The 25,829-nt window shown below is 40.8% G+C and overlaps 1 protein-coding gene across 8 annotated transcripts in view; it reads left to right on the forward strand.

Annotated features, from left to right (window-relative positions):
- didum (dilute class unconventional myosin) overlaps nucleotides 1-25,829 on the forward strand; it is a 56,081-nt gene that overhangs the window by 21,467 nt on the left and 8,785 nt on the right. The window contains exons 16-32 of one of the 8 annotated variants that reach the window (XM_069507839.1): nucleotides 639-777; nucleotides 2,063-2,220; nucleotides 3,407-3,581; nucleotides 4,361-4,450; nucleotides 5,251-5,435; nucleotides 6,599-6,855; nucleotides 9,575-9,701; nucleotides 10,557-10,632; nucleotides 11,398-11,496; nucleotides 13,028-13,136; nucleotides 13,628-13,724; nucleotides 13,866-13,909; nucleotides 14,349-14,428; nucleotides 17,949-17,978; nucleotides 19,063-19,172; nucleotides 19,878-19,985; nucleotides 25,069-25,168. In XM_069507839.1, the coding sequence (XP_069363940.1) occupies nucleotides 639-777; nucleotides 2,063-2,220; nucleotides 3,407-3,581; nucleotides 4,361-4,450; nucleotides 5,251-5,435; nucleotides 6,599-6,855; nucleotides 9,575-9,701; nucleotides 10,557-10,632; nucleotides 11,398-11,496; nucleotides 13,028-13,136; nucleotides 13,628-13,724; nucleotides 13,866-13,909; nucleotides 14,349-14,428; nucleotides 17,949-17,978; nucleotides 19,063-19,172; nucleotides 19,878-19,985; nucleotides 25,069-25,168 (1,984 nt within the window). Of the gene's footprint in view, nucleotides 1-638; nucleotides 778-2,062; nucleotides 2,221-3,406; nucleotides 3,582-4,360; nucleotides 4,451-5,250; nucleotides 5,436-6,598; nucleotides 6,856-9,574; nucleotides 9,702-10,556; nucleotides 10,633-11,397; nucleotides 11,497-13,027; nucleotides 13,137-13,627; nucleotides 13,769-13,865; nucleotides 13,910-14,348; nucleotides 14,429-17,948; nucleotides 17,979-19,062; nucleotides 19,173-19,877; nucleotides 19,986-25,068; nucleotides 25,169-25,829 lie in introns of all 8 variants that reach the window. The other 7 variants (XM_069507840.1, XM_034982730.2, XM_069507841.1 and 4 more) reach the window with 7 other exon arrangements.

Below are 25,829 nucleotides of genomic sequence, written 5' to 3' on the forward strand. Positions count from 1 at the left end.
GTGCTGGAGCCTGCTCGCACTTGGCCGGTTTTTTGAAAAGTGTCTTAATTTCATCCTAAAGTGATAATAAACTACTAAAAAAATTACAAAAGTTTTATACATCGATAAGTGCAATAAATATGCGTTAAAATTTTGCATTTTAAATTTCGCTACAAAAACGCTACCCGCCATCTTTTTAGGTTCATGAGCTGTCATGACGTCACTCGGATTGGTAATCAACGGTGTCTTTGTGACGTCACAGTCGGAATTAACATGGCGGCTAGCTACGGTATCATGCGTTTTGGATCAGATGTTAGTGATAATAACCGGGGCCGATGGCTTGACGTGCTTTACGAGGCACGGAGGGAACAAAAATACCTTTGGACCTCCAAAATCGGTCACCCATCCAGATACTGACTTGGATCAGCGTTGCTTAACAATCGCAGTTGTTAGATATGCGTTGTCACAACTAGGCCATACGACCAGTGGCGTGCACAGGAGTTCAAGCCAGAGTATGCATTTAGGTATGAACTTATTTTATGGCAGGTTATAATGTAAAATAAGCATTCATTTATTACAATGAGGGTAAGCAGTGTGTTTATGCTTCTATGAGCTGCACGCCACTGCATACGACGCATTTAAATGGCATTTATTCGCAGATACCGCCTTCTCTGTTGCTTCAAAGACATCGACCGGGCGAACATCAAAGCGACGTGCTCGAAGATTTTGCTCAAACACGTGAAGGCCACGGACAAGTACCAGTTCGGCGCTACCAAGATCTTCTTCAGAGCTGGACAGGTACTATACCACTAGCTGATGCCCGCGACTTTGTACGCGTGGATTTAGGTTTTTAAAACCCGCAGCAGGGTTAGCATGGGCGGGGATATAATTTTCTCCCCGGGGAAAGGATAAAATCTTTATCCCCTCCGACAGCTTTATCCACTCTCCGAGCATGGGCTCACGGGTGGATATAATTATCCACAGTGAATAAAACAGGGGACTTTTCGGTTTTTGGATCTTTTCCTTTACCTTTATTGGGTTAATGGTAATTGGTATTTGGGACCTATGTTGGGTTTATGTTGGGGTTCCCAACCATATTCCAAACATAACCCAAACACAACCCAAACATAACACAAACACAACCCAAACATAACCCAAACACAACCCAAACATAACCTAAACCCAACAGGTACCGCGAGACATGTTTTGATTTTTTAAGTTCTATGAGAATAAACTTAAACCCACGTCTAATGTCGAGGATAAAATTGTCCCCGAATTAGGGATAAACTTCTCCTCTCCCCTGTTGCCGTGCTTTGAGAGGTGGACAAGTAAATTTTATCCCTCGTCAGTGGATATAATTGGGGGATAAAATTTTTGTCTCCTGCCCATGCTAGGGGGGCAGGAACTCTTTGATTTCCCGGGATAAAAAGTAGCTTATGTCACTCTCCAAGTCTTTAGCTATGCCCATGCAAAAAAGCACGTCGATCCGTTGCTCCGTTGCGACGTGATTGAAGGACAAACCAACAAACAAACACACTTTCGAATTTATAATATGGGTACTGATTTATACTATCTACTAGCGACTCGCCCCGACTTCGTACGACTTCGTAACTTATTGCAATTTTCGTAGGGCCCTCTAATTTTTTTGAAAATAATATGACCTATGTTACTAAGGAAAAAAAAACTTCGTGATCAACCCATCGCAGGCTCACTACAGAGCACGGGTCTCCTCTTAGAGTGAGAATGGTTTTGGCCATAGTCTACCACGCTGGCCATGTGCGGATTGGTAGACTTCACACACCTTTGAAAACATTATGGAGAACTCTCAGGCATGCAGGTTTCCTCACGATGTTTTCCTTCACCATTAAAGCAAGTGATATTTAATTACTTAAAACGCACATAACTCCGAAAAGTTAGAGGTGCGTGCCCGGGATCGAACCCCCGACCTCCGATTAGAAGGTGGACGTCCTAACCACTAGGCTATCACAGCTTCAGCTTCAGCTTTACAAACGTCACCTATTTATAATATTAGTATAGATATCCATCACGTCCGTCCCCTAAATAACCCCATTTCTCTCACCAGGTGGCGTATTTAGAAAAAGTGCGTGCGGACTTACAAAGACTATACTGCGTGCGTGTGCAAAGTTGCGTGCGCGGCTTTCTAGCGCGGCGACGATACATGCGTCTGACGCGCGCTATACGCGGCATTCAAGCGCACGCCAAAGGATTCTTGGTTCGACGGTGAGTAAAAAACTGCGCTCACTTCGCTCGTGATTTCAGATAGTATATTTAGGACTAGAGGATGCCCGCGACTTCGTCCGCGTGAATTTAGGTTTTTGAAAATCCTGTCGGAACTCTTATTTTCTGGGATAAATAGTTGCGTATGTCAATTTCCGGGATGCAAGCTACCTTTGTACCAAATCCATACTAATATTATAAATGCGAAAGTGTGTCTGTCTGTCTGCTAGCTTTTCACGGCTCAACCGTTCAACCGATTTCGACGAAATTTGGAAAAAAAACTTTTTATCCCGGAAAATTAAACAGTTCCCACGGGATTTTCAAAAACATAAATCCACGCGGACAAAGTTGCAGCCATCATCTAGTTTCATATAAATCGGATAAACATACGGGCCTTTAAGAATCCCGTGGGAGTTCTTTGATTTTCCGGAATAAAAGTAGCCTGTCCTTCCCCGGGACGTAAGCTAATTCTGTACCAAATTTCATCAAAATCGGTTAAACTTTTGGGCCCTGAAAATCTAGCAAACAGACAGACAGACAGACATATACACTTTCGCATTTATAATATTAGTATGGACTAGCTTATGCTCGCGACTTCGTCCGCGTGGACTTCACAAATTTCAAACCCCTATTTCACCCCCTTAGGGGTTGAATTTTCAAAAATCCTTTCTTAGCGGATGCCTACGTCATAATAGCTATCTGCATGCCAAATTTCAGCCCGATCCGTCCAGTAGTTTGAGCTGTGCGTTGATAGATCAGTCAGTCAGTCAGTCAGTCAGTCAGTCACCCTTTCCTTTTATATATTTGGATTAGTGTCTGCAGATCTATAGAAATTATTCTGCGCGTCTGTACTAAAGACTACTTGATTCGACGGTGAGTAAGAAACTGCGCTTATAATACCAGGTAGCGCATATTTACAGAGGCTATATCATCATCATCATCATCAACCGACAGACGTCTGCTGGACATAGGTCTCTTGTAGGGACTTCCACACGCCACGGTCTTGCGCCACCGCCATCCAGCGACTCCCTGCGTCTCGTCTGTTGTCGTCCGTCCACCTAGTGGGGGGTCTTCCAACGCTGCGTCTTCTGGTGCGAGGTCGTCATTCCAGCACCTTGAGATCTGTGTGAGGCTATACTGACATATAAATATAAGAACAATGTTTAAACCTTCCCCTTTTTCTCAACAGAAAGTGTCAAGAGATCCGTCGCAACCGAGCGGCCATCAAACTTCAGAAGACGGTGCGCGGCTGGCTCGCCAGGCTCAAGTATCAGAGGATAAGGAAACTGGCCATCGGCATACAAGCGCGCGCACGAGGCTACATGGCCAGGAAGCTGTATAAGAATAAGAAGATCCTTAAACTGGTAAGATATCCTCATTTCGAACTGCTTTGTCTGGTTGTCAGTCAATAAATAAAATAAAATGAGGTACAATGCTTCTTGTGAGAGTACTGTCATGGGCATACTCCTTTGGGTTTAGATTATACTGTAAATTGGGTATTTGACTCCAATTTTTTATTACTTTATTATAAACTAGAATAAAAATAATGACGTAAACTGAAAATACTAATTAAATCGATCAAATAACAAAAAGTTATAAGCATTTAAATATTTCCGATTAGACAGAGATAGCGATATAGCATTTTGACGTCACACCTTGCTAATGCCATAGAAGCTTCGTGCGGTTTCATACAAATTTACGTTTTGCGAGAAAGGGATAGAAGACCAAAATTAAAATGCCTGTCACTTTGTAAATCTTTGTTGGATTTTAATATTTCAGAGTACGTCATTATTTTTATCCTAGTCTATATATATAAAAGGAAAAGGTGACTGACTGACTGACTGACTGAATGACTGACTGACTGACTGACTGATCTATCAACGCACAGCTCAAACTACTGGACGGATTGGGCTGAAATTTGGCATGCAGATAGCTATTATGACGTAGGCATCCGCTAAGAAAGGATTTTTGCAAATTCAACTCCTAAGGGGGTGAAATAGGGTTTTGAAATTTTGTAGTCCACGCGGACGAAGTCGCGAGCATAAGCTAGTTTATAATAAAGTAATAATATTTATCAAATTCAAAAGTAGGAAAATACCCAATTTATATCATCTCTGAAAAAAAATTGTACTTTTGTCCACAGACTATCGGCATGCAACGCTACGCGCGCGGGTACCTCGTCAGAAGAAAGATTAAGATTAAAATGCGAAAGATCATAGTAGCACAGGCCTCGGTAAGTCTCTACATAGATAGTATAAAACAAAGCCGCTTCGTACCGTCTGTCCCTATGTGTAATACTAGCCCGCGACTTCGTTCGCGTCGACTAAACGTTTGTTTGTTTGTTGTGGGCTCTTCTCAGACCTGGGCGCGTTTGGGACCCTCGTAGCTTTAGTTTTAATTTTGCGTAATAATTATCACCACTATATCTTACAAATTTCAATAGATATAATGTAAATGAGTGAACACTTAATAGGCATATGTACAAACTAGAAATAAGTAGCTAAGTAAAAATGTAAAAGCTGTATGTGCTCCATAATAAAAAAAAATCCAATATCTGACTATCAAAAAGAGTAGTAAATAAATCTTTTGACTTTGAAACAAATTTCGAACCCCTATTTTACCCCCTTAGGGGTTGAATTTTCAAAAATCCTTTCGTAGCGGATGTCTACGTCATAATAGCTATCTGCATGCCAAATTTCAGCCCGATCCGTCCAGCAGTTTGAACTGTGCGTTGATAGATCAGTCAGTCAGCCAGTCAGGGTATGGCCTTAAGTGAAACTACCATACCCCTTTCCAGGTTAGCCTGCTATCTTAGGCTGCAACTTACAAGGGCTAGGTTTCGGATTTATTCCTTTACTTGTGCTATAAGACCTAACTACCTACCAAATTTCATGGTTCTAGGTCAACAGGAAGTACCCTATAGGTTTTCTTCACAGACACGACGGACAGACGGACAACAAAGTGATCCTATAAGGGCTCCTTTTTCCTTTTGAGGTACGCAACCCCAAAAAAATTGTAATGAAAATCTTTCAGATACGTCGTTTCCTAGCTCGCTGTCAGTACAAACGCCTGCGCATCGAAGCGAGGAGCTTGGACCACGTCAAGTCCCTCAACAAGGGTCTGGAGAACAAGATCATCAGTCTCCAACACAAACTGGAGGATGCACTCGGGAAAGCCAAGAAGGTTGAACCGCTGCAGGCTCAAATTGCTGAACTGAGGTGAGACCTAACTCTCTATGTAACTCTCTAGGAAACCTCCGTACAATTGGTAGACTTCAAGCTCTTGAAGATAACTGATCGATGATATTTTTTAATTCTCTCTTTCTCTGCTTCGTTTATCTCATTGTTGAGGGTCGTGACCCCTTTTTTATCCATCACACAGACTGACACGTGTGCCCCACACGATGCGTTGCGGCGCCGCACCGCAAAGATTTCACCGTATCAGCGGGCACACGAGCGGTGCGGCGCCGCAACGTTGTTATGTCGCAGTGGCGCCGTAGCGGCATTGAACAGTCTGATTTAAAAAACAACTGAGCGGTGCCGCTCCGACGTCGCAACGCATTCACCCTTCCCCGCCTCGTCTCGGTGGCTGCAAGTCCGGTGCGGCGCCGGAGCGCATCGTGTGACTTGCCACAGATATTTCTATGTCAGACGACGCAGCGACACCGCTCCGGCGCCGCACCGCCGCCGCAACGCATCGTGTGCCCCCGCTCGTACGTTTATTTATCACTGGAAATTCTTGCAAAAGAGTTCTCTCTTGAGTGGGGGGGGGGGGGGGGGGGGAGTTCTGTCGTCTCATATAATATCCTCGAAGCGAGGAGCTTGGACCACGTCAAGTCCCTCAACAAGGGTCTGGAGAACAAGATCATCAGTCTCCAACACAAACTGGAGGATGCACTCGGGAAAGCCAAGAAGGTTGAACCGCTGCAGGCTCAGATTGCTGAATTGAGGTGAGACCCCAAGACCGAAAATGCCAAAAATATATTCAGTGCCCATTTTTTTTATCGAAAAAACCAAGGTCCAAGGTCATACAAGGAAGATTGAACTATTGCAGGGTCAGATTGCTGAATTGAGGGATAGTTTATGCATTTCACGAAGGCGAGTGGCTCAAGTCGTATCGGTATAAGTAAGGTACACTGAATGTGTGCGTTTGCGAGTTCCTAAGAAAGGATTTTAGCGGATGCCTACGTCATAATAGCTCTGCATGCAAAATTTAGCCCGATCCGTCCAGTAGTTTGAGCTGTACGTTGATAGATCAGTAAGTCAGTCAGTCGGTAGGTCAGTCACTTTTTCCTTTTATATATTTAGATAATATTAGTATGAATGAAGTCTTAATATCACAAGGCTATAAGGCAAATACTAATAAAAAATATCTTTCACAGGGCAAAACTAGAAACCCTAAAACTGGTAGAAATCGAAGCCAAAACCCTCAAAGTCGACATCCACAATAAGGATAACCTCCTAAACAACCTTCGAGTAGAGTTGACGGAAGAAAAGGACGTCAACAAACGGCTTATGGAAGAAAAGAAAGAGATAGAAACTAAATACAGAAAAGAGAAAGAGACGTGGCAGAAAGAGAGGGACACGTTGGCGCGTGAGCTGAGCACCGATAAGGAGCATTTCCAAATGGCTATCGAAGGTTAGTTGTACTGTTAAGTGGGCGATAAAATTGCCGGCAATTTCATCATCATCATCATCATCACCACCATCATCATCATCATCATCATCATCATCATCATCATCATCATCATCATCATCATCATCATCATCATCATCATCATCATCATCATCATCGTCATCATCATCATCATCAGCAACAACAATCTCACTACTGAGCGGGTCTCCTCTCAGAATGAAAAGAGTTTGGCCATAGTCCACCACGCGGGCCAAGTGCGGATTGGCAGACTTTACACACCTTTGAGAACACTATGGAGAACTATCAGACATACAGGTTTCCTTTCGATGTTTTCCTTTACCGTTAAAGCGAGTGATATTGAATCCTGAAAAACTCTGAAAGGATGCATGCCCGAGATCGAACCCCGATCCTCCCGACTGGAAGGCCGACGTCTGAGTTAATCATGATTAATCAGATGATGATGATGATGATAACCGGGACTAACGGCTAAACGTGTTCTCTTAAAAACTTAATCGTGTAAGTCTAAAAAAATCTTGTAAAATATCATAAATATTTTAATTATTGCAATCATAAAAATGTTAATTATTATCAACTTATCTAAAAAAACTTATTAGCGAAAGTTGGTTACAACGATTAATACATTTTATACGATTAGATAGGATTTTATCATATTTGATAACATATCAAACATCTACAATTAAACTGTCATATCTCAATATTTGGGAGTTTCGAGTTAGCTAAAATTGCATCACTGTTGGACTCGCATACGAAAGGTTCCGTACCATCGTACAAGAAATAATATATTTTAATTTTCCTTAATTTTCATGGCGGTCATTTAGAAATGTTATCATTTGATGTTATAACGGTAATTGTTTAACACATTCTGTAAAAATTTCAACTCTCTACCTATTATGACTACTACTAAAAAAAAAAAAAGATACAGCCTGGTGAGAGACTTACAGACGGACCGATGGACAGCGAAGGCTTAGTAATAAGTAATAGGGTCCCGCTGTACAAAGCAGAATATTACAGTGAAAATTTAAAAATTCCGTTTGAAACTGTATTTTTAAATTTTCGATTAGGTCACTTTATGTCAGACAGTTTGATATTATGTTTGCCATGAAAACAATTATGGCTTCCATATACTGACCAAATTCTCATTTTAGGACTAAAATATAAATTAAAACCTATTCCACTATTAACAACTTAAAATCAAGTGTATGTATGACTTTAAATTAAATTAGTGTACTTAAACAGATTAAATTGGTGTAAGAGATCAGGGAAAAAATAATTAAAAACATGTGATAAACGGGCGCGTCTGTTGTATTGTGTAAAAGTGATAATTTTAGTGTCACTCTTACGGTGTTACGGTGCGAGGTTGCCATTCCAGCAACTTGGGACCCCAACATCTATAGGTTTTTCGAACTATGTGCCCTGCCCATTGCCACTTCAGCTTCGCAACCCGTCGAGCTATGTCGGTTACTCTGGTTTTCCTACGGATTTCCTTTGACACGTAGAGAGACTCCAAGCTTAGCTCTCTCCATCGTCTTCCATCGTTGTGCGGTACGGTGCGAGGTTGCCATTCTAGCACCTTCTGACTCCAATGTCCAGTTTTTCTAACCATGTGCTAGTCTATCAATAGAAGAATAAATAATCTTCTATGCCATGATGCCACCTGATATTGCAATGACAAAAGCCGAAGAGGCTACATTGTCAGAGAAGAGGAACTATGAGTTATGGTCCAAGGAGTTCGAGTCGAGAGCCCAGTTTTGGAAAGGTTAGAAATTAGAATCAAGAAATAAACATATAGCTCAAAAACCGGCTAAGTGCGAGTCAGACTCGCGCACAGAGGGTTCCGTACTACAGTCGTACTTTTTCGACGTTTTGCACGATAAATGAAAAACTATTATACAGAAAAATAAATAAAAATCCGTTTTAAAATGTACATGTAAGGCCCTTTCATATGATTCCCCACTAGGTATAGTAATAAAGTTTGAAAAGTTGAAGGTTGGTTCTTGCATTTCACGAGGGCGAGTGACTATCGCTTGCTCGCGACTGATTGATCCGACATGCACGCACACTTACGCAATGACCATGTAAACGACGTTACAACAAGTAAAGTTCACGCGCCTTCGTGAATTGCAAGAACTGTAAAACAAATTAGGGATGATTTATGACAACACGTGGCGGGCACCAGCCTTGCCACGTACGAGGCGCGTACGAGGCACGGATTCAAAACATCAAGAACATCTAATAGATATAAAAGAAAAAGGTGACTGACTGACTGACTGACTTACTGACTGACTGACTGACTGACTGACTGATCTATCAACGCACAGCTTAAACTACTGGACGGATCGGGCTGAAATTTGGCATGCAGATAGCTATTATGACGTAGGCATCCGCTAAGAAGGATTTTTAAAAATTCAAACCCCAAGGGGGTGAAATAGGGGTTTGAAATTTGTGTAGTCCATGCGGACGAAGTCGCGAGCGTAAGCTAGTTTAATATGAAGTAGTTTATGCTTCACTGTGCCGTGTCCATGAACTGTGAAGCATGTATTGCTTCATATAAGATGTTCGTAGTGTTTAGAATGCTTGCCTCGTCCGCGCCTCGTACATACGTTGTAAGGCTCGTGCCCGCCACGTGTTGGCATAAATCATCCCTTAATGTCGATGGTTTTTTTAAACCGATTATGTAAATTAATCGCGATATTTGTTCCAGAACGCGACAAAGTCCATGAGGCGGAGAAGAAAGCGCTATGTCTAGAACTGGAGAACGAGAGGCAGAGCAGGCAGAAACTGCTCTCCTCTCAGTACGACCTGCAAGAGAGGCTGGACAATATGCACAGGTATTGTATTCACTCAGGGTTATTTGTGTTGTTTCGGATTGACTACGGCAAGTCTAAACGATTTTAGACTTGCCTTTACACAAGTTTAAAAAATCTATTAAAAGTATGCTCTCAAAAAAGCATATTATACAGTGGAAGACTATGTAAATGATAAGAAAGCTTGGATTTGACTCGCTCCAGCAATGCACGGGGCTGCAAGTGATTGTACAGTATGGTATAATAATATTGTAAATTGAATACTTGAAAAGAGCAACCGCCGAGTTTCTTGCAGGTTCTTCTCGGTAGGAACGGCATTCCGAACCAGTGGTAAATTAAACTAGTTAGCGATTCAAAAGAACTTGTAATAAGTCTACTTGAATAAAATAAATTCTATTCTATGCTGCGTAGGCCCTACTGGCGAGCGCGAAGCTCCGCTTGGGGCTGAGCCCTAGGGCTCGTAGAAATAATTTGAGAGGTCGGAGAGCAACATCCTCCTAAGGCCGCCTCCTGTGAGGCTCAGAACACGGCTTAGGATGACGTTGGGATGGGTGGATTGGTTGGACTACTGGTTAGTCCGTACACCCCCGAGGCCGTGGCGTGAATCTACGTCCGGGTGACGTAAGAAATTGGGGACCTCATCTTCGCCGGCGAAGACGCTGTAATGAGGTTGAATTGTGTAGTCCTATGAGATAGGGAGCATTGTAGGTCATGATTTGATCGTCGGGATCGTTAAGGACGTGCTTAGGGCGCCTTTTATCGGGGGGAGGTTGGAAAACTGCGCTATAGACTAGTCCCGAGCAGCGAGGAGAGGCCTATTGAATAAGGACGATGATGATTGTATAGTAATTAATTTGTGTATTGTGTGTGTATTTGCAGGGCACCTTCCAAAGAACACAAGAGATCACTGTCAGACGCGAGCAACAACTCACAGCAAGAGACGACCGTCGAAGATGTGAGTTTTGCTTTTTTTTAATAATCTATATATATAAAAGGAAAAGGTGACTGACTGACTGACTGAATGACTGACTGACTGACTGACTGATCTATCAACGCACAGCTCAAACTACTGGACGGATCGGGCTGAAATTTGGCATGCAGGTAGCTATTATGACGTAGGCATCCGCTAAGAAAGGATTTTTAAAAATTCAACTCCTAACGGGGTGAAATAGGGTTTTGAAATTTTGTAGTCCACGCGGACGAAGTCGCGAGCATAAGCTAGTTTTATATATTTGGATTTATAAATCCAAATATTTAAAAGGAAAAGGTGACTGACTGACTGACTGATCTCAAACTACTGGACGGATCGGGCTGAAATTTGGCATGCAGATAGCTATTATCACGTTAGACATCCGCTAAGAAAGGATTTTGAAAATACAATCCCTAAGGGGTGACATAGGGGTTTAAAATTCGTATATTCCACGCGGACGAACTCGCGAGCATAAGCTAGTAATTAATTAAAGGTTCCTTGTTTTATTAAGGATCTCTACAAAAACATGATCTGAGTTTATTGTGGGCTCTTCTCAGACCTGGGCGCGTTTGGAACCCTCGTAGCTTTAGTTTTAAGTTTGCGTAATAATTATCACCACTATATCTTAGAAATCCAACATCTGACCTTCAAAAAGAGTTATTAATTACCTATTTTGAATAAATCATTTGACTTTTGACTTTTTGACTTTTATGAAAGTTTCAAGATTTTTAAAGGGTCCTGTTTTTGCAGGATTTCGGCTACGGGTCTGTTCGCTCTACGGAATCATCCCGGCCCGCGCTTGAAGCAGTCAACTGGTCTACAACCAGTTCGCAGAATGGACATATGCCGGTAAGATTGGACTTACCACCCTACCGGCAAAGCTGTGCCGCCAAGCGATTTAGCGTTCCGGTACGATGCCGTGTAGAAACCAAAGGGGTGTGGGTTTAATAAAAACTGCCTTACCCCTTCCAGGTTAGCCCGCTTTCTTCTTAGACTGCACCAGGTGAGATTGCAGTCAAGGGCTAAGTTTTATCTAAAGAAAAAAACTTCTCAGCCGTCAAAATCGCACTCGTGTTGTAAATTTAAGTTACAGGCCATGTTTACTAGCATTGACAGTGCATTTTACGAGCAACTGTATTTATAAATGAAAAACCGGACAAGTGCGAGTCAGGCTCGCGCAATGGGGGTTCCGTACTACAGTCGTATTTTTTCGACATTTTGCACGATAATTCAAAAACTATGATGCATAAAAATAAATAAAAATCTGTTTTAAAATACACAGGTGAAGACCTTTCATATGATACTCCACTTAATATAGTCACTCACTTCGAAAGTTGAAAATACTAATTATTAGTTTCATTTTTTTTGTGTAATCTAACCCTAAATTCACGGCTTTCAGATTTTTCCCCAAATGTCAGCTATAAGATGTACCTACCTGCCAAATTTCATGATTCAACGGTCAACGGGAAGTACCCTGTAGGTTTCTTGACAGACAGACAGACAGACAGACAACAAAGTGATCCTATAAGGGTTCCGTTTTTCCTTTTGAGGTACGGAACCCTAAAAACGGCGCAAAGCAATAACGTATAGTCCGCGACAGGTTGAGTTAACCGTGCGGGATACCGCTGGTGACGCCGCTGGTGACGTGCGGGTGTGCGGAGCGTCCGCCCGCCTCATACCCCGATTGTCATCTCAACCTGTCGCCAGCTATAGATATCCGCCAGCTATAGTTTTCACGGAATGGCGTGGATCTTTACTACTTTGTGTTGTTTCGGATTGACTATGCTGCGTAGGCCCTACTGGCCGCTACAGCGTCACCGGGGGGGTTGGCGAGCGCGAAGCTCCGCCTGGGGGTGAGCCCTAGGGCTCGAAGAAATAATTCGAGAGGTCGGGGGGCAACGTCCTCCTAAGGACGCCTCCTGTGAGGCTCGGACCACGGCTTAGGATGACGTTGGGATGGGTGGATTTGTTGGACTACTGGTTAGTCCGTACGCCCCCGAGGCCGTGGCGTGAGTCCACGTCCGGGTGACGCTAGAAATCGGGGACCTCGTCTTCGCCGGCGAAGACGCTGTGATGAGGTTGTATTGTGTAGCCCTACAAGATAGGGAGCATTGTCGGTCATGATTTGATCGTCGGGATCGTTAAGGACGTGCTTAGGGTGTCTTTTATGGGGGGGGGGATATTTACTACCCCTTACAGTGCAATAAGGCTCTATTGGCACTTGAATGACATTGGGGGGGGGGGGGGTTGTTGTTGGAGAACAAAGGCTTAGACTATTCAAACATGAACAAAGGGGACTCGACGGCAACGTTAGTTTCCAACGCCACGCGCCTGGATAGCCTTGTCGCACTGTAATGTTTTTTTTTTTGTTTGTCCAAAGATGGCGGACGCAGGGCTGGTGCTTCGCATGCGCAACAGAATATCGGTGCTTCAGAGCGAGCTGTCGCGCACCGCCAAAAGAGCTGTCGATTTGGAAGATCGCCTTATGAGTAAGTAGTTTTGTGTATAAGTGACCAGCTGATTGCCTCGACTTCGTCTGCGTGGATTTAGGTTTTTTTAATCCCGTGGGAACTCTTTGATTTTCCGGGATAAAAAGTAGTCAATGTCACTCTCCAGGTCCTTAACTATAGCCATGCAAAAAATCACGTCGATCCGTTGCTCTGTTGTGACGTGATTGAAGGACAAACTAACAAACAAATACACTTTCGCATTCATATGGGAAGTGATGCCAACGAGACCCTATTAGGTACTCCGCTGTCCGTCCTTCCGCCCATCTATCTGTCAACAGACTGTTGTAGAGTTGAAATTTTCGTAGAATATGTATTTCTATTGCTGCCATAACAACAAATAATAAAAATTTCAAAATGGCCGCCACGAAAATTAAAAAATCTCATACGATGGTACGGAACCCTTCGTGTGCAAGTCCGCATCGCAATTGACCGATTGTTTATTATTTTTCTAACGATTGGTTTAATTTTAGACCGTCTCACCTCCCCGCCATCGAACCCGGACTCGGATCGCTTCAAAGTGGAAGAACTAGAGATAGAAAACAAGAAACTGCTAGAAGACATCGAGAGGTTGCGCCATGTTGAGTCCGCGCAACTCAACAAAGAAATCATCGGTACGTAATAGTACATTGTGATGCAAGGGTAGAAAGTAGGTTATTGCAAACAAGCTGTCATTAACAAAAACAAGAAACTTCTAGAAGACATCGAGAGGTTGCGCCATGTTGAGTCCGCGCAGCTCAACAAAAAAATCATCGGTACGTAATAGTACATCGTGATATAAGGGTAGAAAGTAGGCTATTGCAAACGAGGCTTAAAATTAAAATTAACATTAAATTAACATCTCACCTCAAACAAGACCCTAAAAACAAGTAAATTTAAACCACATGCATATTCCTTATTGTAATCAGTTTTGTGGACTAAATCTTGATTCTGAAATAAAAATATTTTTTTCATCTTACTCGCTCGGAAACAATCCTTTTGCCCTTTGCAATCTGAGTGGAAAGTGGTAATTTTGCTCGCTAGGGCGCAAAGTACGAGTTGAAATTCGAACGTGACGAACTGTTGCTGTTGTCTATGGTTGCGTACAACTTACTTTAGTAGTTTAGTATCGTTCACTGGCTCGGAATTCAATACAAACTCTCGCGACAAAATAACAAGTTTGCAACCTTGCATAACAAATAACTATTATTTCAGATCAACTACATCAAATGCAAGAGGAGCTGGACAGACGACGCGACGAATGCATACAACTGAAGAGTGTTCTCACCCACCAGGTAAGCCCCCCTTCCATACACATTGACAACTCAAACTCTAATCATTTATTCAGATTGGGTATTATCAGTACCCTTATTATAAATGCGAAAGAGTGTTTGTTTGTTGGTTTGTCCTTCAATTCGATTGACGTGATTTTTTGCATGGGTATAGATAACGACCTGGAGAGTGACATAGGCTCCATTTTTTTATCGGAAAATCAAAGAGTTCTCACGGGATTTTTAAAAAACCTAATTCCACGCGGACGAAGTCGTGGGTATCATCTAGTTGTATATAAGTCCCGCAAAATGCTATTCCGCTGGAACCATGTCTCATTAACATCGAAATGACGTCATTTTTGACGTCAGACGACAAAAATATACCATCAGCTCGAAACTTCAGTCCAGTGCTGACGTCACTAAAATGGCCGTCACGCGCATTAGCAATTTGCGGGACTTATACCACAGATAATCCAACCTCAATAGTACGCATATACAGTACGCGGCCGAAAGTAATGTACATCGACCTATAGAAGGAGATAGCAGATTTGTAGAGCGTTGTCTCTGTTGTTGTGACCGACAAAATGTCCTATACGTATGAGTGACAGAGACAACGCTCTACAAAGCTGAAATGTTATTCTAAAGGCCGATGTACATTAATTTCTGCATTTTGGGGCGCTTCCAATCGGCACAAAAAAATAACTGTATTTTTGTATGGCACTCCATATAATATAGCGTAGAATGTAAATAGTATTATTGTTATAAAGTATCTATGATTTATTGGTTTATTTATTTTATTTTAAATAATAAAAATAATAATGCTTTAAATAATATTGTACTACTCTTCAAGGTAAACAGTCTACTGACAATATAAGTATGGTTGGCAAATAGATAAAACATGGTTGTTTGATTAAAAAGTATCTCGGTTTCGTCCCGCTTATCTTACTGATATGTCTGTCTGTCTATATAGATATATCATGGAATCTCGAGAAAAGTGACCTAAGCCCATTTCTATTAAAACCCAGTTAGTAAATTTACAGATGTTTAAGTGTATATCAATGGTAGCTATATTTTATATTAAAAGATAGTGATATAATATTCTTTTTGTGGTTAGTATATCTTAGAAAAATTACGGAATTTCATATAAAGTTTTATCCTTAACATTCCTTATTATTTTAAACCCCACAGGTGAAATTTTCAAAAATCCTGAAACCAAGTTTTTCTTTATTTTTAACCAAAAGCCCAAATAGGTACTAAGTTTCATTGGTATAACTTGAAACTTCCCCTACGTAACCCCCTTGGGAGTAGAATTTTCAAAAATCGTCATGACCTTGTTCCTCATTTACCGTTCTATCACAGAACAAAACAGAAACAGAAAAAAACAAACAAACCGTGAACGTTGGGCACACCTATGTGGTTGGCATTCAATCTCCTTGCACGAACGTTTCATTGCGTGCAAGTAGATTGAATGGAATGCCCTTCCGGCGTCCTTGTTTCCTGCCACGTATAACCTAAATACCTTCAAGGCAAAAGGCAAGCTCGGTCCAACCTAAACCTAATTATTGCTTTTTATCTTCTTCTATATATATAAAATTCAAAGCCTTGACTGATTGACCGACTTATATATCAACGCACAGCCTAAACCGCTGGTCCCAGAGACATGAAATTTGGAGGGTGTGTTAATTGTAAAGGGTACCTATCCACTAAGAAAGGATTTTTCGAAATTCCACCCTTAAGGGGGTTAAATATGGTATGGAAGTTTGTATGAAAGTCTGTCAATTTTTAAAGTTACATCGATGAAAATTGGTATTTAGTAAGAATAAAAAATACATTTTTCACGATTGTCGAAAATTCTACTCCCAAGGGGGTTAAATGGGATGAAAGTTTGTATGGAAGTCCGTCATTTTTCAAGTTGTTTCCATAAAAATTTACATTTGTATTTTCGGTTACAAAAGAAAAAATACGTAGGTACCTATTTCAGGGTTTTTGAAAACTCTACCCCCACGCCGATTTTCTAAATTCCACCCGTGCGAAGCCGGGGCGGGTCAGTTAGTTAGGCGTATGTCGTCAAGCGTAAGCCGAAAAAAAAAGATTTTAGATTTTTGGAGTTATACCATTTTAGCTGTGACGGTGACATCGTTTTGATAAAAACTCTTAGTTTGTTACTAGTCTTACTTTTGATGGACCTACATTTCCTGTTTGTTATGGAAATAAATATTGTGTAATTGTGTCATTTTGCACATGTTTTCCACTTATCAACAGTTAACAGCACAAAAAAATAGTTTTTGATATTTACTGTTAAACTTATAGTTTGATGTGTTAATAAAATCAATTTTCGGTTAAAAACATTGTGGTCCAAATTATGTAGGCATTACATATTTTTTTATGTAAAAAAAAAAAACTACCGTGAGTGATTTCCATTCTAAATAATATCGGTCCCGGCTGTACTCACGTGTTTAGTCGACGTTAGCCCGACTAGTTTCGAACGGACTCCCTTGAAAAAGGACCCCGGATGGGTTCGAAACTAGTCGGGCTAACGTTGACTAAACATGTGAGTACAGCCGGGACAGGTGTTATTAGTCTAAACATTGTACCTATCCAAATATGTTTACATACATACTCCCTGAAAACATTAAGTAGGTACCTAAATAAATGACTTTTTTTCTGGCTGTTGTGTAATAACGCATTTTTACATAACACAAGAATTTTAAAAAAATGTGATTCTATGCGTGACTTCAAAGTTTAAACATGTGGTAACTTTAAAACATTATAAGACAGTGGTTTACTTTGGGTTAAGGTTAACTATAAAATAAAAGAGAAATGTAGTGAAATGTAAATCATGGATAGCAAAATGGAGTTCCCAAATGCTTTTTTCATAAAGACTCTCTACAAAGACTATCCGGAACCCACCAACGAACGTTGCGTAAGTACCTCACTCGGAGTCAATGCCGCGTCGTAGTGGGGGATGAATCGGGCTGAAATTTGGCATGCAGATAGCTATTATGACGTAGGCATCCGCTAATACAGGATTTTTGAAAATTCAACGCCTAAGGGGGTGAAATATGGGTTTGAAATTTGTGTAGTCCACGCGGACGAAGTCGCGAGCATAAGCTAGTTCAATATATGTTACGCGCGTTACCTTCCTTGACTTTTAATGTTATTATTGTTCTTTATAATTTCGCTGTTGATTGAAACATAATACGTTAATACACTCATGTTTTGGTAGGCAACCAGTAGGGCGATTGTCTAAAACCTGCATCAATCATTATGGCCCTACCGCGGTTGTTTGACAGCTACAATGTCACGATCGCAATCATCTCTGATTGGTTAATGCTCGCTCACTATTGGCTACAATGCATTGTTGCAACAAGAATGGCACAAATTCAGCCAATCAGAACAATTGAGATTGTAATAATGATTGATGCAGGTTTTAGACAATCGCCCTGCAGGTTTTAACCGATCCATAATATGTGAAATTACGTCAAACTGTTTTATGTAGCTTGATAAATAAATAAATAAATTATAAAATAATAATTTTACACAGAAACCGTGGTTCCAAGCGTTGAAGAGCGTTGTGAGTAAATCCGACCCCTAAATGTGTTAGCTTGAGTACCCTATTTTGCAAAATTATTAGCAAAACAAACATTCCTGTGTCAGACTTGGCAGCATATAAGTCCCGCAAATTGCTATTGCGGTGGAACTATGTCTCATTAACATCGAAATGACGTCATTTGACGTCGTATATTTTAGTAAAAATATACCATCAGCTCGAAACTTCAGTCTAGTGCTGACATCACTAAAATGGCGGCCACGCGCAATTTGCAATTTAGCAATTTGCGGGACTTATACCTAATCTTTATTTTTACTGAAAATTAGCAATCAATTTCATGTCATTTAGCAGAGGTGGTTGTTAAATACTTCAGTTAGTTTGGACACTCGCCCTATTCGAACAATTTTTTTAAAATTATATCCATACCATAGAATAAAAAAATCTGTATTTTTATGTGAAACTAATTTATTTTGCTTTTTTCTCCCAATGCTTTCCATTTACGTCATTGCATGGTATCTATATTTTTTATTTTAGCTTAGTTTAAGAGTTTAAAAAAACATACGTTCGTTTACTTCTGTGTAATAGACTTTTAACAAAACTGCCATACCCCTTTCAAGTTAGCCCGCTTCCATCTTAGACTGCATCATCACTTACCACCAGGTGAGATCACAGTCAAGAGACAAGTAGTATAAAAAAAAACATTTCACCGCGATTAATAGCCTCATCTGGTGGCAGAGGGGCTGGCTAATTTTTTGCGCAACGGATCAGCCTGGCTGTCCAGCGCGGAAATGCAGCCAGTATTCTTGGCACCATTCCAAGTGGGCATGATTTATATAGTAATTAGATAAGGCTAGCTTTAAGTTTTATTGTAATATTTTCAATAAAAAAAAAACTTACTTAAAGTACTAACTATATCAATATGAATACTTAAAGTATTCATATTGATATAGTTAGAAAACTGAGTCCCTGTGAAAAAGGACCCCGAATGGGTTTGAAACTAGTCGGGCTAACGTCGACCCGAGTTAAGTCGGGTGTGAGACATGTATAATAGTTAGATAACTTTGTATAAAGAGCTGTTTTGTATTAATGATAAAATTGCCCTACACAGACATCGAACCTGAAGTCCCTGGCTACATCGAACTACGGCTCAGACGTGGACATCATCAATGAAGATGGGGAATTGGCATCGGCGTACCAAACTCAGAAGGGAATTAACAGGTATTCATCATCATGTTAACCCATCGCCGGTCCACTACTGAGCACGGCTCTCCTCTCGAATTGACATGGGGTGAAGCCATAGTCCACTTTGCGGGCCAAGTGCAGATTGGCAGATTTCACACACCTTTGTGAACATTATAGAGAACTCTCAGGCATGCAGTTTTCCTCACGATGTTTTCCTTCAATATTAAAGCAAGTGATATTTAATTAATTAATTAAAACGCACATAACTCCGAAAAGTTAAGGTTCGTGCCTGAGATCGAACCCCGACCTCTGATTAGAAGGCGGACGTCCTAACCACTAGGCTATCACAGCTTAAAAGGTGTAAAATAGGGTCCTGAAATTTGTGTAGTCCACGCGGACGAAGTCGCGAGCATAAGCTAGTCTCTACATAGTATAAAATAAAGTCACTTCCCGCTGTCTGTATGTATGTATGTATGTATGAACTCGTAGATCTTTTAAACTCCGCAACGGATTTTAATGCGGTTTCACTAATAGATAGAGTGATTCAAGAGGGAGGTTTATAGGTATAGTTTAATTCTCAAAAAAGATCCCTAGGGAAATTGAAATAATGTGAATTAGGTCGGAAAAATCCTCTCATTTGAGAGTTTTCGAGGCAATGACACTAGATTAGTATCTACATTGCACCCATGCGAAGCTGGGGCGGGTCGCTAGTATTATTTAAATGGGTGTGTGTTTCCCCAGACAACTACAAGAGGAACTACTAGAAGAGAAGAAGTTCTACTCGGAGCACATCGCCGCCGCGAAGCAGGAGATAGAGCGGCTCAGAGAGGAGAACGAGAAGTACCAGAAGTATGTATTTCTCTACTACTTACTAGACACGCGTTATAGATATTCCTACTACTTACTAGACACATCATCATCATCATCAGCCTGTGGACGTCCACTGTTGGAAATAGGCCTTCCCTAAAGAGCGCCACCACACCCGGTCCTCAGCCTTCCTCATCCAGCCACTTCCCGCCAGCCTCTTTATATCGTCGGTCCATCATGCTGGAGGGCGTCCACTACGCTTTAGACACGCGTTGTACTATATATAAACAGGAATATCTATTCCTGTTTATATATAGTACGCGACAGGTCGAGATGGCAGTCAGGGAGGGAACGCCCCGCACACCGGCAAAGCTCCCGCGCTAACCCGGTGCCGGTGAGCGCGGGTGTCGTGCGGGTGTGCGGGGCGTCCCCCGCCTCACACCCCGATTGCCATCTCATCCTGTCGCGGACTATAAATAGCTAAAACCTCAGTCCCGCAATGTCGTGTAGGTACTATCTGTACATATAAAATTCAAAGAACTGACTGACTGACTGACTGACTGACTTATGTATCAACGCACAGCCTAAACCGCTGTATAGCTTTTGGTACAGCGTGACGTAACGTTAGTAATTTATTATTTTAAAAATAAATAAAAATAATGTTTTTTTTGGAATTATTCTCTTTAATATTGAATTTATCTAGTCTCATAAACTCTGCTATACAAAAAATCACGTCAGTTTATTTCTACAGTCTAAGACCCTATTGCCAATCAAAAAGTGTAACTACAATGGTACCTATTTTGAAGAAATGCTTTGAATTTGAGTTATAAAGCTTGTGTAAACTTTTTATTTCTAAAGTTTGCGATTTTGAGCTGTACGTTGATGTATCAGTCAGTCAGTTTTCCTTTTATGTACATATTTGAGTATATTATTTATTACATAGGACGTTTTATACATTTTTCTTTCAGCGGACATCAAGAAAATTTGTATACTACTATAAGAAGACGACTCTCGTATTTCTCCCGAAACAGAACTAAGACTATCTTATTTAACGACAGCTTATTTATGACTTTTTTGACAATATTCAGTATATTTACCATTAAGTGGCGTGATTCAGTTATACGTAGGACTTAAACTAAAGGTGGAAGGCTTACGCGGTGTCCTGTGTGACCGACGAATACTACGCGACGAACGCGACGAACGCGATCAACTCAACGGCATACTTGCGGCCTATATGGCAGTGTCGTATGTGCCGCTAGCACGGTATGCCGTTGAGTTGATCGCGTTCGTCGCGTTTGCAGCATCGCGTCGCGTAGTATTCGTCGCTCACACAGGACACCGCATTAGGCTGAGATCTATAAAGCGCACTTTGTCTTTACTCAGACTTAAGATTGAGTTAATACGAGACAGATTTATGTGAGAGATATAGCTCTGTTTCGTTTTAATTCTGACCTAAGCCTAAAGCAAAGTCAGAGTGTGCTCTATAGATTTCACTCTTAGACCAAGCGAATAAGGGTTTGGGTAAGATGCCGGGTCGAAACCGATTAATCACTATCCTACTATTTATCCATACTATCCATCCTTTATACTTACTTACTATATAATATCTCTATTTTACTATACTACCATATTACTATAATTACTATTTTTACTATAGTACTATAATATTATAAATGCGAAAGTGTGTCTCTCTGTCTGATAGCTTTTCACGGCCCATCTGTTCAACCGATTTTGACGAAATTTGGTCCAGCGATAGCTTGCATTCCGGGGAAGAATATAGGCTCACAAAATCAAAGAGTTCCCACGCGATTTTTAAAAACCTAAATCCACACATCATCTAGTAATATATAAATGCGAAAGTGTGTTTGTTGGTTTGTTGATTTGTCCCTCAATCACGTCGCAACGGAGCAACGGATCGCCGTGATTTTTTGCATGGGTATAGTTAAACACCTGGGGAAGTGACATAGGCTACTTTTATCCCGAAATACCATAGAAATTCCACGGGATTTCAAAAAAAAGCTGAATCCACGGGATTGAAATCGTGGGCATCAGCTAGTCTCTTCATTTTGTCAAAAAGTCCTTTTATAGAAGAAAACATTACTTTTTAGTTAAAATTTTGCGTACAACTTAATTGATGCCAAAGAATAATGTAGATATTAGTGGCAGGAATATTATATTATAGGTAGGTATAGTACGCGACAGGTCGAGATGGCAATCGGGGTGGGGACGCTCCGCACACCCGCTGAACCCTCGCGCTAATCTCGGCTGAAGTGCGGCTGTGTGAGGCGTCCGCGTCCCCTCTCCTCATAACCCGATTGCCATCTCGACCTGTCGCGTACTAAATAGATTTTATATAGTGACTCGTTCCTTTAACATAAATTGGCTTTAATTAGTTAAGTTATTTTTGTAGTATTATTTATTGTGATATTGGAATTGTAATAAAAATAATATAATAATCAGTAGAAAGTAATTTAATTTAGACAGATCAACATAGGACTATTGGTCCTAGGTTAGCCATTCAATCTCAACCATAAACCATGCAGCATAACCATAGAGATAGTATTCATCATCCAAGAGCATAACTATCAACTGTGACAGTGCTACCATCAACTATGTAGCGCAACCAACAACCATGACAGTAAAACCATCCGCCGTGCAATTCTAACCATCTACTAGTGATACCGTCGACCATGTCAGCGTTACTATCAACAATGCTACCGTAACCATCAACTTTGCTGTCGTAATCATCAACTATGCTAGTGTAACCATCAACCATGCTGCCGTTACCATCAACTATGCTATCGTAGTCATTGACTGTGCAAGTGTAACCATCAACTGAAACCATCAGCTATGCTTCTGAAACCATCAACTATGCTTTCGATATCGTAATCATCAACTCTGCTTGTGTAACCATCAACCATTCTGCCTTAACCATCAACTATGCTATCGTAGTCATCGACTGTGCTAGTGTAACCATCAATCATGCTTCCGAGACCATCAACTATGCTTTCGATATCGTAATCATCAACCGTGCTAGTGTAACCATCAACCATTCTGCCGCAACCATCAACTATGCTATCGTAGTCATCTACTGTGCTAGTGTGACCATCATCTATGCTTTCGATATCGTAATCATCAACTGTGCTTGTGTAACCATCAACCATGCTGCCGTAACCATCAACTATCCTATCGTAGTCATCGACTGTGCTAATGGAATTATCAACCATGCTGCCGTAACCATCAAAGATGCTATTGTAGTCATCAACTGTGCTAGTGTAACCATCAACTGAAACTATCAACTATGCTATCGTAGTCATTGGCTGTCCTAGTGTAACCATCAACCATGCTTCCGAAACCATCAACGATGCTATTGTACTCAACGACTGTGCTAGTGTAACCATCAACCATGCTTCTGAAACTATCAACTATGCTTTCGATATCGTAATCATCAACTCTGCTAGTGTAACCATTAACCGAAACCATCAACTATGCTATCATAGTCATCGACTGTGCTAGTGTAACCATCAACCGAAACCATCAACTATATCGTAGTCATCGACTGTGCTAATGGAACTATCAACTATGCTGACGTAACCGTCAACTATGCTATCGTAGTCATCGAATGTGCTAGTGTAACTATCAACCGAAACCATCAGCTATGCTTCTGAAACCATCAACCAAAACCATCAACTATGCTATCGTAGTCATCAACTGTGCTAGTGTAACCATCAACCGAAACCATCAACTATGCTGTCGTAACCATCATCTATGCTATCGTAGTCATCGACTATGCTAGCGTAACCATCAACCGAAACCATCAACTATGCTATTGTAGTCATCAACTGTGCTAGTGTAACCATCAACCGATACCATCAACCATGCTGCCGTAACCATCAACTATGCTATCGTAGTCATCGACTGTGCTAGCGTAACCATCAACCGAAACCATCAACTATGCTATCGTAGTCATCGACTGTGCTAGTATAACCATCAACCGAAACCATCAACTATGCTGTCGTACTCATCGACTGAGCTATTGTAACCATCAACCATGCTGCCGTAACCATCAACTATGCTATCGTAGTCATCGACTGTGCTAGCGTAACCATCAACCGAAACCATCAACTATGCTATCGTAGTCATCAACTGTGCTATTGTAACCATCAACCGAAACCATCAACCATGCCGCCGTAACCATCAGCTATGCTATCGTAGTCATCGACTGTGCTAGCGTATCCATCAACCGAAACCATCAACTATGCTATCGCAGTCATCGACTGTGCTAGTGTAACTATCAACCATGCTGCTATACTATCGATATCGTAATCATCAACTGCGTGAGTGTAACTATCAACCATGTTGCCGTAACCATCAACGATGGTATCGTAATCATCAACTATGCTAGTGTAACTATCAACCATGCTGCCGTAACCATCAATTACACTATCGTAATCATCAATTGTGCTGATTTAACTATCAACTATGCCAATGTAAACACTATTTATGCCATAGTAAATCATCATCGGTCATCAACTGTCCTAATATAGCCGTCAATTGTGCTATCGCAAACATCAACTTTGCTGATGTAATCATCAACTATGATAATGTTACCATAACTATACGATAGTAATCATCAACTGCGCTAGTGTGACCGTCAACTTAGCTATCGTAATCATCAAATATGCTAATATAGACAAATAACTATGGTATAGTAATCGTCAGCTATCATCAACTGTTACGATAGCTAAGTTGAGACTACTTAACTTGGCTACAGTAATCATCAACTGGTTATTGTAACTATCAACCACGCTGCCGTAATCATCAATTATGCTAGTGTAACCATCAACCATGGTTATTGTAACTATTAACTACGCCATCGTAATCATCTACTGCTTTAGTCTAACCAAAAAATACAGAGTAATCATTCATCGTGTCAGTGACCATCAACCATATTAGTGTGACCATCAACTAAGTCTGAGTGACCGTCAACCATATTAATGTAACCATCAACCGAGTGTTTAGAGATTGTATACAACAGGAGAGAATATTGTATACAAAGGATGAGTAGGTAGTATTCCGTAGAATAGTATAGAATAGAATAACAAAATAAAATTGTGTGTTGTAGGATGCTCAGCAATGACCTGAATCAGGAGCCTCGGACGAAGGGCCAAGAGTTCGCGCAGAATGAAATTGTTCGCCTCACCTCGGAAATACTAGCTTTACAGGTAAACGTTAAGACTTTTGTTATTTTTAGGGTATCGCACGTCTGATATTACACAATTGAAGATTATCTAAATGATAAAAGAGCGTGGATTTGACCTGCAGCTCGTTCCAGCAACGCACAAGACTGCAAATACTATTTTATACATGGCATAATCTTGTACCTATATCAAATATTTGAAAAGAGCAACCGCCGAGTTTCTTGCTGGTTCTTCTCGGCAGGAAAGGCATTTCGAACCAGTGGTAGATGCATCCGACTATTCGTAAGCACTTGTAAAAGTTTGTACGAATAAAAAAGATTTTCATTTTCATTTTTCATTTGAATAAGAGATTGCAGTCAAGGGCTAACTTGTATCTGAAAAAAAAAAAAAAAAAAAAAAAAAAAAAAAAAAAAAAAAAAAAAAAAAAAAAAACCGGCCAAGTGCGAGTCAGGCTCGCGCGATGAGGGTACCGTACTACAGTCGTATTTTTTCGACATTTTGCACGATAATTCAAAAACTATGATGCATAAAAATAAATAAAAATCTGTTTTAGAATGTACAGGTAAAGACCTTTCATATGATACCCCACTTGATATAGTCACTCACTTCGAAAGTTGAAAATACTAATTATTAGTTCATGACCACAATTTAATTTTTTTTGTGTGATCTAACCCTAAATTCACGG

The sequence above is a fragment of the Maniola hyperantus genome, chromosome 27 (genome assembly GCF_902806685.2).
Source record: "Maniola hyperantus chromosome 27, iAphHyp1.2, whole genome shotgun sequence".
Taxonomy (NCBI): Eukaryota; Metazoa; Arthropoda; class Insecta; order Lepidoptera; family Nymphalidae; genus Maniola; species Maniola hyperantus.